The sequence below is a fragment of the Gymnoscopelus microlampas genome (assembly GCF_963454915.1).
Source record: "Gymnoscopelus microlampas genome assembly, chromosome: 24".
NCBI lineage: Eukaryota > Metazoa > Chordata > Actinopteri > Myctophiformes > Myctophidae > Gymnoscopelus > Gymnoscopelus microlampas.
Window position 1 is genome coordinate 17,769,974 of NC_139961.1, and position 19,405 is coordinate 17,789,378.

Below are 19,405 nucleotides of genomic sequence, written 5' to 3' on the forward strand. Positions count from 1 at the left end.
CTGACCATCGCATTGAAGGAATGATGATGATTTATTATTTCACTCCTGACTTCATATGGACTAGTTTAGTTTGAATTAGTTTGTATTGGCCAGTGCGCTCAGTGCTGTATTTCCGAACGCACCAGTTTCGGTGTTAAAACAGATCAAGTAATTGCTGTTTGTGGTTCTATATGGGCGTTGGTGTAAAGTAACTATAAGTACATTTACTCAAGTACTGTACTTAAGTACAATTTTGAGGTATTTTTACTTTACTGGAGTATTTCCAATTCTCAGTACTTTAAACGAAATGATGCAACGCTGATATCGCTTTTGTAATGCATTTAATAATATTTAAGGCACCCCGTGTGTATTGTATTCTAATAAATGTAATAATAATAATAATGATAATGATAATGATAATGATAATGTAATGTATAGAGCAGTAACGCACTGTAATAATAAGGGTAGGGTAAGTGATATTTTTTGGTTAAAACAAAAAGTATTTTGTTAAAAGGTTAAAATACTATATTCTGATAGTAATCATTGCTATAGAGTGTTTGTTCAGTAACAGATGTCTCCCCGTCTCTCCAGCTCTTTAAACAGAAAATATTTTTTTTCGGTAGGTGTCAAAATCTCAGCCAATCAGGAGAAAGTGCCTGCTCATTTCTTAGTGTCATCACTTCCTTATTCACTTGTTTAATCTATGACGTCTCAGGTCCAACCTCTTTCTGCTGGAAGAGGCTCAGTCATTCAACTGTGGCTCTGTACCGCCATCTAGAGGAATTCTGAGAGCAGGATTGACATGTGTCCTACTCTCCATGTACCCCTATGTGAGCTGTCAACACCCACGTGACTTCATAACTGCACTCTGAGCTCTCTTCATGGTTCCTACAGAATGTAAACACAAAGACGATACAACATGACAATCACAAGATAATCATGTACAGGTGAGAAACGCATGTTATTATTTACACATGGTTTGGAAAAGATGCACAGCTTGATCATAATGAGACCAGAGACAACAGAAAAGTGAAACTTTGACGCAGGGACATTATTCTGAATCTGAGAACCTTTTGCACAACTGGAAATAAATAGCATCAAAATCAGTTTAACTTATAACCAACTTAATTGGTTATAAGTAGGCTTAAATATCTCTCTCTCTGCGTGTCTGTCTCTGCGTGTCTGTCTGTCTCTCTCTCTCTCTCTCTCTGTCTGTGTGTGTGTGTGTGTGTGTGTGTGTGTGTGTGTGTGTGTGTGTGTGTGTGTGTGTGTGTGTGTGTGTCTCTCTCTCTCTCTCTCTCTCTCTCTCTCTCTCTCTCTCTCTCTCTCTCTCTCTCTCTCTCTAATGATTAGCTAAATAATATTTACATAGATCACTCGGGGTTAAAGGGCATTACCTCCCCGTAAGGCAATTGGTTCAGTCCGTTCATTGACAGAACTGCATTATACCTTAAGTTTGTACCATTTTTAAACATAACATTGCCACTTGCAGTCTATAATTCAGGACAAAATAGTGATATTCTTTAACTCAGTGTGCCAGTTCAGTTCAAGGTTCAGATGAGTTCTGTGCTGGGTTCTGCTGGGTCTCCCAGAGAGACATTGGAGCTGGTGGCGTCCCGGCTGGGCTGCAGGACCACCTCGGTGGAGGTGGCCCACTATCTGGACCAACACGACGAGCTGAGACACCTGAGGGAGGAATTCCTGCTGCCTAAAGTCACAGACCTGCCTCCGTGTGAGTTAACATTACACATTAATCATACTAAAGGCTATAGTAGGTCAGTGGTTCTCAAACGTTTTAGTTTCAAGGAACTCCGTAACTGTAAGAGCATACCAATTGGAACCAAATGGACCCTCACAGTTCCTTTTGGTTCCATTTGTACGCTCTCAGAGTTACAGACCTGTAAGGGTCCATTGAGAACTTTTAGACCAGGGGTCTTCAACAAGGGGTCCGGGACCCCTAGGGGGTCCTCAGAGTTACTACAGGGGGTCCGCCAAATCTTTGTGTGGTATGATTTTTTTTTACCTTAACCACTTGAACCCTAGCATCCCTTTTTCTGAGGAGCACTTTAGCCAAAAATAGCAGATCTACAAGCTCAAAGAGGTATAGGTGTAGAGGGAAAAAAGAGCAGGCCAAGTAAACCAAAAAAAAAGTTTAATTCTGAAACACAATTTTATACAATATAGAGGGGGTCCCTGCTTCATCTCTGTCTCAGCTAGGGGGTCCTTGGCCTGAAAAGGTTGAAGACCCCTGCTTTAGACCTTTGGTATACTCTCAGAGTTACGGACCTGTAATAGTCCATTTAGTCCATTTAGAACCCCCACCCCCCCAAGGAACCCTGAGGGTCCTCAGACCCCACTTTGAGAATCACTGTACTAGGTTACTATTTCCAATGTAAGTGAACCAATACGCTAATCTAATGTGTTAAAATATGCAAATCATCTCATTAAATATGATAATATTAGCCTAATTGAAAAGTTTGGTATTTACCATTGATTTCCAGAAATATAGTTTAAGTCATAAATGATAGGATATACAGAGATCAGTGTTTTGCAAGGGGGTAGGTTTGTTTACACAATTGTCATTATGCACAGTAGACTACAGTATATAGGCTATATAGGCAGGGTTATTAGCATGTACACAAATATAAACTAGAGTCATGTAGGAAGATACATTCCCCAGCTAAATGAATGATAGTTAAACTTTACCATTATCTACACTTACATGTAATTACATCTAGAGAATGTACAATAATGAGTTTGACTGTTATCTCTACAGTATGCAGAGAGTAAAATAATTCTGGTGTAAATATTGGACCAAATTGAGTCTATCAAATTGGTGGTCCTTCACTTTAGAGAGGTTGAGAATCAGTGGTATATTAGTATACAAATTTTGCCCGGTTGTGTACGTGAAAATATATTTAGAAACCTATACGTAAATACATTTTCACAAAGAAAATGTTGTATAAATGCTGTATAAGTTGCCATTCCTGAAAACATAGTTTACAAACCCCTGTACTGTCTCTTGTCTGTACAGCTGATCTCTCACTTGTCGACGGCACCAAAGAATGCATCTATTTCGTGGGAAACTCGCTGGGACTTCAGCCCAAAAAGGCCAAGAGATACCTGGATGAAGAGCTGGAGAAATGGGGTAAAACGTATGTTTATAGTTATTATATACTAATATGTATATCATATGAGGGTGCTGATAGGGCTGGGAAATACATAAATATTATATCTACAAGCTCACAACACGTCACATGCTGTGAGCTTGTAGACAAATGATATTATCGTCACATTAGATGTTATCTTCACAATATTGATAATACGGTATTTGGTAAAAGAAAATATTGTGATGTTTGATTTTGTCCATATTGCCCAGAAGGGCTGGGCGATAGGACTTCTAATCAAATATCACTATTATTTCAAACTTTTGCCTCAATTACAATTCTTGAACGAAAAAAAAGAAAAAAGAAAATATTTGATCTATAAGAGCTATTTTTTATATTTTTGCATGACACCATTGTACAACAAAGTATAATTCAAGGTTAATTGGTGAAAATGTGGGTCAATTTTTTGAAAAAAAAAAAGAAAAACTCTCCTTCTTGGTTATTAGATTTGAGCAAGATTTAGTCGGTTATTGGTTCTAAAAGTCAGTTTGACTTATTTTCGGTTAATTCCCCAGACCTAATGTTCTTGCTATCATAATTTCCAGTGGTGTTCATGCTCATATTGTTGTCATAATATTATTTCTAGGGGTGTTCATGGTCATATTGTTGTCATATTATTTCCAGGGGTGTTCATGGTCATATTGTTGTCATAATATTTTTCCAGGGGTGTTCATGGTCATGTTCAGGGCTCTCGGCCGTGGGCCTGGGCTGAGAACAACATAGAAGAACTCATGGCCAACGTTGTTGGTAAGATCAATTTTTCTTTTCTTTTCTTCTTTCTTTCTTTTCCTAAAAACACAGCGATCAGTCGACTCATCTTGGCATGTTTTCATGCATTGATACAGACAGTAGGAAAGCTGAGAGGTTCTGGTGGGATGTGAGTCTATGTCCATGTTGGCTGTAATGGGAAGTGTTTGAAGTGCTCTCTATCTGAACCGGACATACATATTCTTGGCATACCTTTAAAAAATGTCAAAGATTTTCTGAAATGTGACGCGTTAAAAGAGCATCTAGATCGGCCATGTTCACTATTCATCATAGCGGTATGTGGCTCATGTGGCCCCTTGGGAGTCAGAAAGGTTCCCGGTTCGATCCCCGGCTCCTCCTTTGTTAGAGTGGAAGTGTGCCTTTATAGCTCATTGTTGAGGGAAAGCGAGCACCCAGCTTTTTATAGCCTTTGCTGGGTTTCAGGTCCCGTGATTTTTCAAGTTACAAGCATGTGAACTCTGACCTTTAGGATTCCTCCTCCACCTGAGTGGAATAAAGACCTCTGAAATGTTTTGTCTTTGTCACTATTACTAGTATTACTGTGTTCCTGTACTGTACATCTTAACATAACACCAGTTGTACTCACACCTGGGAGCTGACCAGTACAACCACAGTTCCATACTATTGTACTGGGAGCTGACCAGTACAACCACAGCTCTATACTGTTGTACTGGGAGCTGACCAGTCCTATGTGAAGGACAGTGACACAGATGTACAAACTTTATAGATGTTTTTAGTTAGGCTGCTGCCTCAGGTCATCGAACTCTTGCATCCCAGTGTGTTTTGTAGAGTTCAAAGTGCAACATAAGAATTCTGGGCATTTCAGTGCATTTCAACGCCAGCATGCATACATAGGGCTGTCACAATCATGACATTTTACTTTACAATGAATTGTCATTCAAATAATTGCAATGAACAATTTCTGTATTTGTGTTTTTGACATTGAACATTGAAACAGAAAAATAACATTTCTGTGTGCCTTTTAGGCTTTAACAAAATTTGCACAGGGCAGATGTAACAAATAACTTAAATATACTTAGAAGTTATTGACAATGACCGGTACAAATAATCAAAATAAATCTACTATGGCCAAAACAGACCATATATTTAGTAATGATATATTTTCAAACGTTTCGAAAAAAGCTGATGTGACATGTTCTGAGCTTGTAGAACAGTTTAATTTATACAGATTATTGGAAATGATTCTGAGGATTATGCAAAATGATTGTGATTATCTTACAATAATTGCGATTGGACAATGATGTAATAATAGTGACAGGCCTATGCATACAGCTGCAGTGGTTATAGTTGGAGTTGGAGAACAGTTACAAGCAGTTGTGGAATTTTGAGAGAGAGTGCTGACATGACAGCATGACATGAAAATAAATAACTAAATTGGTATGTCTGAAATGGTCTCTCTCTCTCTCTCTCTCTCTCTCTCTCTCTCTTTTACAGGGGCTAAAGCTGAAGAGGTGGCGTTGATGAATGGTTTGACAGTTAATCTACACCTCTTACTAGTAAGATTTGATCAAATCAAACCCCCTTTGGGAGTAGATTCAGTAAATGTCATGTCCCTGTAGTCAATAGGAGATCAAATAGTATGTATACATTTTCGGTTGAACCCCAGCTATGAATGTTTAAGGCACTCGTGCTTGATATAATTACAATATAGCTTGGCTTTTCATGTTTTATTTCTATTTTGAACCTGTGTATTTCTCAGAAAAAAAAATATATATTTTGAATTGAAGTACTGCTTTAAGTAAGAGGCCAAATCATTCTCTTGTAGCTTTCCTTTTACAAACCTACAGAAAAACGGTACAAAATCCTCCTGGAGGACAAGGCTTTCCCATCAGACCATGTGAGTAATCCAGCTGTCAGTTAACCACTGTAACTCATAATAGGCATTCTGTGAAAGTAGCCGATCTACAAGCTCACAATGTGTGAGCTTGAAACATTTTTATGGGTCACGATATACCCTTTTTCCGTTTCCAAAATAAAATACAAAGTTAAAAGATAATTGCATGAATAGAATAGAATAAAATCAAAGGAATTACGTAAATTAAAAATGTAAGAAGTCATGTGATGCGCTGTGAGCTTGTAGATCATATATTTTCACTAGTTTGGGTGCCGGGGAGACATCAAATGTATTTGGGTCTCACTAGAGAAAAAAAGGGGTGAACCACAAGCCAACGAGGTCAATGTATTAATATATTATATAGGGTTTAAGTGGTTAAAGGGCAAAGTCTCATTTTCAGACCCTTAGGATGTCACTTTTTCCACAAAGTTGACCTTTGTCAATGGACATTTTGTATACTGCACCCATAACATTAATGATGGTGGTATAACTTGTGTGTATAGCACATTTCCTACACAAAGGCAATTCAAAGTGTGTTAAATTAACAGTGTGAGCATGAAGATGGTTAAACTCTAGGAACCACCTGGTACTTAGTTCTACAAGGTTCTTCATGTAATATCAAGTCAGATGTATTTTGACCCCAAACTTTTTCCTCTCCTCTCCAGTATGCCGTGGAGTCTCAGATCACGTTGAAGGGCTTGGACCCCAAGGAGAGCATGGTGCTGGTCTCTCCCAGGCCGGTAGGTCTGACACCACTACAGTTGAGAATCACGAGTTGCCCCCGTGATTCTCAAACTGTTTTATTTCAAGGACCCTCAGTTGGATTATGCATTAGGCCTGGGACCCCAGTCTACACTGTAAACTCCTCAGTGTTTATTTTATAGACCCATAATGGTCCACCCATTTGGACCATCAGTGACACTGTTTACATGAAACTCTAAATAACTGGTTTAACCTCAACATCACCAGGCTTTCCACTGCAGAGCGAAGCCTGCTTTTCAATCCCAATTAACCAGTGTGAACTGGTCCAGAGCCCGCCTCCTAAATCTGTGATATAGATATTTAGTCAAGTCACTGGCGGTTGGAAACAATGCCCATATTGAGTCATATCATAGATATTTAATAAATGACAGATGTATACAGTAACATACTGGACAGCCGGCCTGGCCGATATACAATGTGTGCACATGAACCTCTGAAGGTTTTTTGTTGTATTACTATTATTCATTGATTTGATTTTGATTGTGTGTCAGGGAGAGGAGACCCTGCGAACAGAGGACATTGTGGAGGTGATTGACAGGGAGGGGGATTCCATCGCCGTGGTGATGTTCAGTGGGGTTCAGTACTACACCGGACAGCTGTTTGACCTGGCTGCCATCACCCAGGCTGGACACAGGAAGGTAGTCTACCTACTAAACACAACATAACCTGCCTAGGATAGAAAAACGCACTGAAGTCTTGGGCCAAACAGCCACTGGTCCAGAAGCATTGACACAGCTTCAGTGGAACAGTAACCTTCACATACATTTGTATTCGAAAATTGCAGTCCAGGAGGTGCATGCACCACAAAAAACAGGTGCTGGATCACAAAATCTCCTTTTCTGTCCTCCTCTCCTCTCCTCTCCTCTCCTCTCCTCTCCTCTCCTCTCCTCCACAGGGTTGTTATGTAGGTTTTGACTGTGCTCATGCTGTAGGAAACGCTGAACTCAAGCTACACGACTGGGGAGTGGACTTCGCCTGCTGGTGCTCTTATAAGGTCAGTGTTGTGAACTCCTTTATTATCTCCTTTATTAACTCCTGTACCGTAGGTCATACAATACAATAAAACATTTATTGGATCATGATGAAATTCCCCATATAGGCCTGCCCATTTATGCCTACACGATTTTGCGCTATTTAGCGTTTTCTTCAAAACTCACTATCTGCTACTACTCCTACAGATGTTGTCCAGAACATACAAAAATTGGTACACGTTATCTCTGGAGTCATATGATCAAGATGTGGCAGTTGGATTCGTCATATACTACTCCTATTGGCTAAGATTGGCATCCAAAGTTTGCGGGAGGGGCCCATTTGCAATAAAAATGCCACAAATCATGACAGGGCCTATTTCTTACAAAAAACGCCATACTGTATATCATCAACACAACATTCAATCATCCCCAATTTGGAATCATTTTGAAGGGGATCTATAGGGCACACCTTCAAAAGCGCTTTCAATTTTGGGGGCATCACAAATGCAAACAGGTTTCTTACAAATTATTAGCTCTCTTGTGTGATGGCTACACCCCAGGCGATACAGTTTAAGTGGGTAAGCACACAGAGTATATATACCTTTGCACCCTTGCACCACATTGCGTGAACGGAAGATACACGAGTCATGACTGAGACAGAATTAGTAAAGATAGGATATGAAGGAGGAACGGATAGGAAACACTGTGTCCTAGCAAGCAGATGACGGTACAGTTTAACTGTGACGTCCTGTTTGTTGGAGATGCGGTGTCCTGATAAATGAAAGCACATGGTGTCACAACCACAATTATTGAGAAAACTCAAATACATAATTTTTGCCTGTTTTTTATGAAGTGTGTTTCTTCTCATATTATTACTTGTGTTGTATTTGATTGTATTTTGTTTATTCCACTTGCTAAACTGTGTTTTGTTGTATTTTGTAGTATGTGAACTCTGGTGCAGGAGGCCTCGCAGGCGCATTCATTCATGAGAAACACGCACACACAGTCAAACCAGCGTGAGTAACTAATCTATTACTGTATCATGTCCTCATAGCGTCATTTGATGCACATGGTCTGTAGTTTTCACTGTAATTGAATCTATTATAGTTTTTTCAGACTTAAATTACATGGATTTGGTAGTTTTCTCACAACCTGTTGTTCACTGAGAACTAATGCACCCAACCGTGACCGTAAATCAGTCATTCTTAACCTTGTTAATTTCAACACAACAAAAATAATTGACTTCCATTTGGTCCATTTGGTTCCTATCAATCATTTAGCTGGTGACCCTCTGGAACCCCCTCAAGGACCCCTGATATGGTGTCATATGAAATGCAACATACTATCATGTAATGTGGATATACATTTTAAAATAACACTACTTTTATTTTCCAGTCTCTTAGGATGGTGGGGTCACGACCTTAAAACTCGTTTCCAGATGAATAATGGTAAAGACTACTTATATACACAGTTATTTTCCATTTGCCTTGATATGTATGTGATAACTTCCTGGTAGGATAGAAAACTAGCTGTATCAGGAGTTCCTGGGATACTGTACCTTGTTTGAAACCATGGACACCTTTTGTAGCTTATATTTACTGACACCTTGTGGTTATTATTAGTTAGTACACCAACTCTGTACATGAAGTAACTAGAAGACCAGCTCAGTTTGTGTCCGCCCTGAGACTGGTAGGTCGGGGTTCGATCCCCGGCCGGGTCATCAAACCAAAGACTATAGCAATGGGACCCAAAGTCTCCCTCCTTGGCACTCAGCCACAAATGGGTGAAATGCTTCTTTAAACACACACAAACATGCACAATTCATATCACAAAAACACAATGAATATGTCAGATAAACCACATTGGATGAGTTCCACTGCATGTTCTCTGTATGTTTACCATGTCTCAGTGATGGATCTTCAGCCAGGCATCAGTGGCTACAGGCTGTCAAATCAACCCATCCTGCTGGTCTGTCCACTGCAAGCCAGCCTAGAGGTACTGCTACTATCTACTGCAGTGTTTATCAACCCTGGCAAAGGGCCCAATTTTGGGCCGCGAGTACTGCTGAGGTGTGCCGCGCCGTTTGAAGAAAGTGTGAACCCAGCCCCTCGAGAACAATATCGGTGATCGTCCGTCCATCGATACGGCCATCATCCGTTTCACACACAGCCACGCCCGAGTCCATTCAGTGTAGCGACCATCACCCATAGGAATGCAAATATGTTGTCCTACCTGGTACTGTATAAAAGGGGCACAGGGTACATGCTTTGGCACTCAGTAGTATTACTACAAGATGATGAGAGCTCCACCAGCAAAGAAGAGATGCACCCAGGGCCAGAAGATGCTAAATTCTAGGTGTGCCCTGGGATATTGTGGCTATGCCAGGTGTGCCGTGGCACCAAAAAGGTTGATAAACACTGATCTACTGCAAGGGTCTTCCAATGTTTTTTCAGGCCGAAGCTAACCGCTTAGCTGAGAGAGAGACGAAGCAGGCCCTCGGCACATTATGCCTGGCCCCTCTCAGTTGAGATTGTATTTCTCTCCCTCCGAAGTTGTGAGCGGCCAATCAGGGCCCAGTATGCAAATATGGGTCGGATTTATCGCTTTATTTGCTGGAAATAGCTGATCTACAAGCTCACAGCGCATCGCAGCTTGTAGATCAGCTATTTTCAGCAAATTGTCCCCCCCATAATAGGGATGGTAAGTGGTTAATAAAATATGGAAAGGAAAGTTTCTATCATAGAAAGATTCAAACAACTTTTAAAGCTATCTACATGTCATGATATGTTCTACTCCCCAGGTGTTTGCGATGACCAGCATGTCTGCACTGAGGAGGAAGTCTGTTCTGTTGACAGGCTACCTGGAGCACCTGATAGAGTGTTACTACAGCAAAGACCCCTCCCAGCCTCACAGGGCCACCGTGAGCATCATCACCCCCTCGGACCCCCTGCAGAGGGGCTGCCAGCTCTCTCTGTCCTTCTCTGTTCCCATCGGAGATGTCTTCAACCAGCTGGAGAAGAGAGGAGTCGCTGTGAGTGACCGTGATACCTGTCTGTCTGTCTGTCTGTCTGTCTGTATTAGATAGATCAGTGGTTCCCAAACGTTTTACCTCCAGACCCAAAAGGGAAATTTGATATCTCCCCAGGACCCAAACTAGTGAAAACAGCAGATCAAGGTCACAACGTGTCGCTTCGGGACAAAGTGAGCTTGTACATCTGCTGTTTTCACCACTTCTTAAAGGCTTTTTATTAAAACAAAATATTTACAGTATGGAATTTCTTTGATTTCTGTATTTATTTATGACGTTTTTAAAAAAAAAGTTTTGTATTTATTTTATTTATGAAACTTTTTGTTTTATTATTTATTGAAAATCTTTTAATAGACTTTGTTTTATTATGTAAGGATATTTTCCCAACCCAGGGTTTGGGAAATGTGTTCCTCGGCTCGCCAGCCCCCAGGGGTTCAAACGGCTCACTCCTTCTGTGAGCTCTGCTATGTCTCTTGTGACTGTGAGTGGCATCCTTCGTGTGTTTGTATACAGTACCTGGCCCCACTTCTCCTTTTTATATTATCAGTTAATAGTTTTAAACTGTACATTTTAATATTTGATATTTTGTGTGAATTTGTAAGGACCACAATTTTCCAGTTCGTGTACGTAATTGTTCAGTGAGATTTCTCCAATTTGGTGCAGTAAAACGTTACCATAACTTTACCAGTGATTCTTACATGGTTTCCATTTAGTCCTTGGGCCAGACGAGATATCGCTACCACAAAGTTGGCAAAACCTTACCTATACTAAATTGTTTTTTGGGCCAATATAAGTAAATAAAAATATGATAGACTTTCCATAGGAGCAGCTTTTTATATTTTTTGACATGTTGTTATTTTTCTCTATAGGCGGATTTTCATTCATAGCCAACAACATATTAAAAGTTATATAACACACTTTTTGGACATCACACTGCTCCTTTTTTTTTATAAATTAAACAAACCTGTGTCCAATTAAAGTAGTTGATGAAGTGGGTGTGGCCTATTTGGTGGTGGAGCAGTTTTTTCAGGAATCAAAGCAGTAGAGGCCCTAGGAGGGGTCCACGCGCGACTGCTTATTTTTTTTTCTAGTTTTGATTTTTGGCATCCATAGGACCTCTAATATTGGGATTTTGATGATCCCAAGAAAAAAAGTGGTCCCAAGTGTGTTTTTTTCAATGTTTTATTAACCCTATGAGACCTGCGGGATGGCTGGCTGGAACGCCGGCGAGACTGTCTTTCGGAGACTGTGGAACACTCAAATTTAGACGTAGCCCAAAGATAGAGATACCATTTGATTCCAGACAACCTCAGGTTTCCAATGGGACCAACCTTGTCATGCTACCTTGTCGGGAAGGGGGCTAAATACCTAATGATTCAAAGTTAAGACAACATTTTGGCGAGGGAAAAACAACCATCACCATTTTCCAAATGGTCCCTTGAGCTCTCACCTCAATATATGTGAATGAAAATGGGTTACATGGATACCTACAAGCCTCTCCTGTACAGACATGCCAAATGTATGCCTATCTCATGCAGTTCTGGGCAAGAACCATGCAGTGTTTTGCATGCAGTACAAATATGTAATTTCTGCCTATTGTAAAAAGGAGACCACTTCTAGGAGAGGAGACTGCATCTATAGCTGTATGAGACCACTGTACTGTATCTAGAAACCACTGTATCTATTGCTATATGAGACCACTTTAATGTATCTAGAGACCACTGTGTTGTATATATACCACCGCACTGTATCTATTGCTATATGAGACCACTTTACTGTATCTAGAGACCACTGTATTGTATATATACCACTGTACTGCATCTATTGCTACATGAGACCACTGTACTGCATATATTAGACCACTGTATTGCATCTAGACCACTGTGCTGCATCTATATCCCACTGTACTGAATCTATAAACCACTGTGCTGCATCCAATCCCACTGTACTGAATCTATAAACTACTGTACTGCATGTATAGACCATTGTACTGCATTTATAGACCACATACATTGACCACTGTACTGTATCTATAGACCACTATACTGCATCTCAACTCAACACAGCTTTAAACATGTATATATAAAGCACATTTAACATGACTATGTCGCCACAAAGGCTCGGTAGATGCAGTACAGTGATCTACAGATGCACTAGAGTGATCTACAGATGCAGTAGAGTGATCTACAGATGCAGTAGAGTGGTCTACAGATGCAGTACAGTGGTCTACAGATGCAGTAGAGTGGTCTACAGATGCAGTAGAGGGGTCTACATATGCACTAGAGTGGTCTACAGATGCAGTAGAGGGGTCTACAGATGCACTACAGTGGTCTACAGATGCAGTAGAGTGGTGTACAGATGCAGTAGAGGGGTCTACAGATGCTGTAGAGTGGTCTACAGATGCACTACAGTGGTCTACAGATGCAGTAGAGTGGTCTACAGATGCAGTAGAGGGGTCTACAGATGCAGTAGAGTGGTCTACAGATGCACTACAGTGGTCTACAGATGCAGTATAGGGGTCTACAGATGCAGTATAGGGGTCTACAGATGCAGTATAGGGGTCTACAGATGCAGTATAGGGGTCTACAGATGCAGTAGAGGGGTCTACAGATGCAGTATAGGGGTCTATAGATGCAGTAGAGGGGTCTACAGATGCAGTATAGTGGTCTACAGATGCAGTAGAGTGGTCTACAGATGCACTAGAGTGGTCTACAGATGCACTAGAGTGGTCTACAGATGCAGTAGAGGGGTCTACAGATGCAGTATCAGTGTCCAGAGATGTCTACAGATCAAGACAGTAGTCTACAGACATACTAGAGGGGTCTACAGACACACTAGAGGGGTCTACAGATCACGACAGGGGTCTACAGATGCACTACATGGTCTACACAGATGCACTACAGTGGTCTATCGATACAGTACAGCAGTCTATAGATACAGTAGCTAGTCTATAGATGCAGTACAGTGGTCTTTAGATGCAGTACAATGGTCTATATATGCAGTACAGTGGTTTATAGATTCAGTACAGTGGGATATAGATGCAGCACAGTGGTCTAGATGCAATACAGTGGTCTCATATAGCTATAGATGCAGTACAGTGGTATATATACACAATACAGTGGTCTCTAGATACAGTAAAGTGGTCTCAGATAGCAATAGATACAGTGTGGTGGTCTGCACTAGAGTGATCTACAGATGCAGTAGAGGGGTCTACAGATGCACTACAGTGGTCTACAGATGCAGTAGAGTGGTCTACAGATGCACTACAGTGGTCTACAGATGCACTAGAGTGGTCTACAGATGCACTACAGTGGTCTACAGATGCAGTAGAGTGGTCTACAGATGCACTACAGGGGTCTACAGATGCACTACAGTGGTCTACAGATGCACTACAGTGGTCTACAGATGCACTACAGTGGTCTACAGATGCAGTACAGTTGTCTACAGATGCACTACAGGGGTCTACAGATGCACTACAGTGGTCTACAGATGCAGTAGAGTGGTCTACAGATGCAGTAGAGGGGTCTACAGATGCAGTAGAGTGGTCTACAGATGCACTAGAGTGGTCTACAGATGCAGTAGAGTGGTCTACAGATGCACTACAGTGGTCTACAGATGCACTAGAGTGGTCTACAGATGCAGTAGAGTGGTCTACAGATGCACTACAGTGGTCTACAGATGCAGTAGAGTGGTCTACAGACCACTTCCAATATATTCAGTACAGTACAGTGGTTTCTAGATACAGTACAGTGGTCTCATACAGCTATAGATGCAGTCTCCTCCCCTAGAAGTGGTCTCCTTTTTACAATAGGCAGAAATTACATATTTGTACTGAATGCAAAACACTGCATGGTTTTTGCCCAGAACTGCATGACCATCTTGGATGGCATCTTGAAAATTATGCCTTTCTGCTAAGTATATTTTCCTGGATATTTGGGATGTTCTCAAGCATGCCTAAAGGTACCAGAAGCAATTGAAAACCCTTTTGTATCAATGTTTAGGGAGGTGGTACTCTTTCTTATATGCCTATTGACCGGTCTATTTCTCATAAAAAGTGCTTGTTTAAGATAAGGCTGAAAATTACCACCCCAGAATGAAATACTATGGGTAAATTATACATTTCCTGAATCCTTAGGGTCATGTCAGTATTCCAGTTGTTGTGTTTTGTGTCTCTGATGTTTCTAGATGCCACAGAACTAAAAGAAAATATATGGTTTAGGCGGAAATTGTGAGAAAAAAAAGGTTATTAAAGGTTTGAAGAGCTCCAGTGACCACTGTACTTATCATACATAGTCACCAAAGGGCTCGAATGAAAGCTCAAAGTGTCCCCTTAAAAATGATACCAAACATAAAATATAAAACATTGTAATATGCCCTGAACGTGAGCCAATACCAAGATATGCACATGTGTCTAAAATGCCATTTTTCAATGGGGGGTGGTAACTTTAGCAGCTGATAACCCCAATTTAGCTGGGCCTCAGGAAGGTCTATCATACAAAAATAATATCTAGGGATGTATAGGAATAAAAAAATCCCAACTAGAATTTGCCATCCCAGGTGGTAGCGATATGTGAGATTTTGGGGTTTGGCCCAAGGACTAATTGCAATGGTGAACTGACACAGTGAAGAATTTGTTTGGTGAAAGGTCAAAGTTCAGAGAAGTGTACATGTGATGAGTTGTGGGCCCTGATCCAGAAAGCTGTCTTTTTTTTTCTTTTTTTTTTTAAATAATTTTTGTCCCACGATTTTGTAACCCTTTTTTCACCCGGTGCCAATTTGCTAAGTGATCCTGGGCACTACACTCCCCCCACCAGCCTAGGGAGGCCAGGGCCGAGCTCATGCCTCCTTCAATGCATGAGAACCAACTGACCTTCTTGTCACCTGACAGGGGGGAGTTTCCCTGGTTGGACGTAACGCGTGGAAGGAGCACGTTATTCCAACCAGTTCCCTTCCCCTCCATTAGGCGCCCCAGCTGACCAGGGGGAGGCAGTATAGTGACCAGGATTACTACATGTTTTTGTGAGGGTATTAACTACCCTAGGAGACACGGGGAGAACATGCAAACTCCACACAGAGTAGGCCCTTTCGCCAACCCCCACCTAGGGTATGGGCGCTGATGACGCGGAGGAGAAGACACGCCCCCAGCGCCCACAGCGTCCCCGGCGGGAATCGAACCCAGGACCTTCTAGCTGTGAGGCGACAGCGCTACCGACTGCGCCACCGTGCCCCCCAGAAAGCTGTCTTAGCTAAATTGCTAAATTGTATGTTGAATGTTTAGTGAACCACAATGGAACATGCCTTTGGCTTCTTGTGTGTCTCATCCATTTGGGGTGTTTTTAACCTGTTGTAGTGCTTGGCTTGGCGGTCCGGGCACCCAGGCTCTAAAGTAACCTGACAGTGCATGGCGGGTTCGAGTCCCGTCCCCAACGATCTTCACTGCATGTCTCTCCCCATCTCTCTCTCCATGTTTCCTGTCCATCTCCACTATAAATAAAGGCAGAAAAGCCCCCCCCCCCCCCAAAAAAAAAACAACAACAATCAAAAGAACGGTTGGGAACCGCTGTTCTGGTTCTAATGTTTGTTCTGCTTGTTCCACAGTGTGACATGAGGGAACCCAACGTCCTGCGAGTGGCTCCGGTTCCGATGTACAACTCCTTTAGTGACGTCTATCGTTTCATAGAGGTTCTGGGAGCCGCGCTCGCCGCCACCGGCCAACAGAAGCAGAACGAATAGACGCCATGATGACCACATTTCTATACTTTTAATCACTTAAAACCCCAGCATCTGTATTCTGAGGAAAGCTTTCGCGGAAAATAGCAGATCCACAAGCTCACAACGCGTCGCATTTGCGACGCGTTGTGAGCTTGTGGATCTGCTATTTTCAGCGAAGATATATGTGATTGAGAAAACAGAGAAAGGCTTGGTTTATAGCTCTGGAAAACACATAATAAAAGTTTACTTTTGTAAGGTCATTCAAAATGTTAATGCACAGAATTGAAACTGGAACAGCAGCAGTATTTATGGATAACCTCACACGACAGTGTTATTTTTAAACCTGCAATCTGGAACTTATTTTAATGAATAAAACATTATTTTAACCGATCTGTATGGTATATTATTTAAATTCAATCGTAACTACTGTAGTACATGGTGCAGTGGTTGGAGGTGGTCCCCCTACTCTTCCATTGAGACAATTAGACTGTAAAACAAATATGGACGAAGAGAGCCCATTGGTCACCTCCCGAAAAGCAACTGGAAACTAATACTATTGAGTGTTTTTAATTGATTGATTGAATACTTTATTAACAGTTTGCAAAAAAAAAAAAAGTACATAAAGTACAGTTCTATACAAGGTCTGCTAAAAACTTCCATTGGGGTCTATATGTTTTCAATTCATCAAAACTTTTCATGACAGACAAATATACAATATAAAAACGAGTAATAGTGTTAGGGCATCGAGGGCGGGTCTTCACTCAGTAGAAGCTCTAGAAGCACAGACAATAGTAAACTTTTTAACTAAATACATTCACGTTTCATGTCAAGCTTCACGCTGAATGCAATGCGATTGCTTTCGCTCTATTTTTCGAAATAACATTGTTTTAATGCTTACTTTATGTTCTGTTCTACAACAGTGTTGTGCGCCGAAAATAGCACATCTACAAGCTCACAATGCGTCTCATTGTGAGCTTGTGGATTTTTAATAGCTCAATAGTGTAGAAACTAGCGCCATATTGCGTCATTTTTAATATTTTATTAACTGAGTGAACACTGGATTATAGACGACTTGCACTTATATTTATCATTTTACCCACATGAGGGCGACAAAGACTGTTGAATAAAAACTGATCAACAGAGGCACATCTTTGCAAGTGCTGGAAACATGAACACATGATTCCATTTATCACATTGTATTAGTTCAATGGATTTAGATGAATGTTGTGTGTTTTCCCCATGCTGTTAGTTTGTTTTGGGCACAACACTGGCCCTTCTAGACCAGAGCAGTGTGCTATCTCAGTGTAAATTCAACTCTGAGAGGGCCCATTTGGTTCCATTTGTACCCTCAAAGTTATAGACCTGCAAGGGTCTATTTGGACCCCTGGTGGTCCCCAGACCCGACGTTGAGAAACATTAAATGTGCAATAAACCACAAGTGATTGTGTGAGAGGCTGTACTTTGGTTGCCATTAAAACCACAGTGATTGGCTGAGTGGTTGAGTCGGCATATCTTCTGATAACAACACTCTGAATACTTTGTTTACCTTACCTGTAACCTAGCAACGGCCAACTGCACCTGGACCTGTCCATAGGAGAGGGTCTGTGAGAGTCTGTCTGTCTGTCTGTCTGTCTGTCTGTCCAGTGCTAATCTCGCAAGGATCATCTTTTTCTTTGTGTTTGCATTCTAACTTCCAGCTGCAGTTTGCCTCCCAGTGCAACAAATTAAAATGATATAGATGACTATACCTTCTTTTTATTAAATACCTTTGTTGAGCCTGATACTCATCGATTGATTACACCTGTGTGGCCTGTTGCTTTCTTGAAGACAACAGTCACAGTAACATGTCTGATCCTCTCCAACTTCAGAGTACTTGATGTTTGTTTTATTTGTGTTTTGCAACCAATTACTGGGGGAAAAATGCATTCATGATTCTTCTTCAACTTAACCAAAGGAGGTTCAGCTGGTCTCTGTCAAGGTAACAGCTGTACTCTCAGCAGTCACATTGAACCACTTTAAACCTGCCGTCACTATATGTGGGAAGTTGGGCATGTCACTATGTAAAAGATCTCCACTCTTCCATGACATTGGAATATAGAGGTTTTAAAAAAAAAATACAACATAAACATAAACAAATATTTTACTTGTCTTTTAAGGTGCTGTGTTTACAAAAGAGAAGGAGTAGGATTGATCTAATAGGAGGAGGCATAGCCAGCGAGAAATTGAGAACACAAACACAAACAAAGCAAGTAAGTTCCTTCTAAAAGGCCTGGTTACTGATTGACCTGTCATTTAAAATGTATAAACATAACTCTGCAGTCCGAAGCTATTGTTTGGTGTAGTGTGGAATGTCTTTGGAATTTATCGCGATGTAATGATGCTGTTTCATGAACCTGACGCATGTCTGAACCAGAGAAGGGAAGAAAATTCAGTTTTTCCTCTATTATTATTAACAAGGCATTTAACTTAAAACAAATTCATAATTAAAATGGTCAAACAAGTTAAACTGGAAGTGATGAAACAAATAAATCAGCAGTCAAAATTGGAACTGGAACAACCTGATAAATCTTTGTGGGGTTCTCTCCTTGATTGGATGATCTGTAACCCACCTGAAAATTGTTTTGTTTACCAAAGACCTGGAGACACAGGAAGACCCCTGTTATTGAACAAACACTCAAATGTCACTACCATAATATAGAGCTTTAACTGTTTAACAATATACTTTTTTATATCAATTACAGTACCTTTGCGTTCAATGGTTCGTTTGGAAACACAACACAACAACTGAGGCCAATTTCCACCCCGAACCCCGGAACGTGTATTATTCATAATACAGCGCTCAACTCTGCCCTGTGCTCCTTCGCTCATCAAAGCAAAGGCTCGCTGCACTGAGCCAAACCAATGCGCTCCGTGAATGAATGATTTAGATTATTAGTCTTCTTCTTCTTCTGCTTCTTTCAGCTATTTCCCATCAGGGGTCGCCACAGCGGATCATCTGTTTCCATCTGCTTCTGATCTCTGCATCTTCCTCGGTCACTCCAGCCACCTGCACGTTCTCTCTCACCCGTGTCCATAAACCTCCTCTTCAGTCTTCCTCTTGCCTGGCAGCTCCGTCTTCAGCTCTGTCTTCAGCATCCTTCTCCCAATGTACCCCTCATCCCTC

General features: G+C 41.2%; 1 protein-coding gene across 1 annotated transcript; it reads left to right on the top strand.

The window, feature by feature from the left end:
* Nucleotides 1-869: 869 nt before the first annotated feature.
* Nucleotides 870-16,297, top strand: kynu (kynureninase). Its single transcript, XM_084051081.1, has 14 exons — nucleotides 870-926; nucleotides 1,512-1,711; nucleotides 3,014-3,134; nucleotides 3,811-3,893; nucleotides 5,370-5,431; nucleotides 5,701-5,772; nucleotides 6,435-6,509; nucleotides 7,023-7,169; nucleotides 7,427-7,525; nucleotides 8,445-8,518; nucleotides 8,898-8,950; nucleotides 9,412-9,497; nucleotides 10,303-10,533; nucleotides 16,129-16,297. Exons 1-14 carry the CDS (start codon nucleotides 919-921, stop codon nucleotides 16,261-16,263), a joined length of 1,446 nt encoding a protein of 481 aa, XP_083907207.1. The 5' UTR covers nucleotides 870-918; the 3' UTR covers nucleotides 16,264-16,297.
* Nucleotides 16,298-19,405: the final 3,108 nt, after the last annotated feature.

Coding starts and splice junctions, on each gene's coding strand:
- kynu (XM_084051081.1), top strand. Junction 3,894..5,369: donor ACTCATGGCCAACGTTGTTG/GTAAGATCAATT, acceptor TCTCTTTTACAG/GGGCTAAAGCTGAAGAGGTG. Junction 7,170..7,426: donor CCCAGGCTGGACACAGGAAG/GTAGTCTACCTA, acceptor TCTCCTCCACAG/GGTTGTTATGTAGGTTTTGA.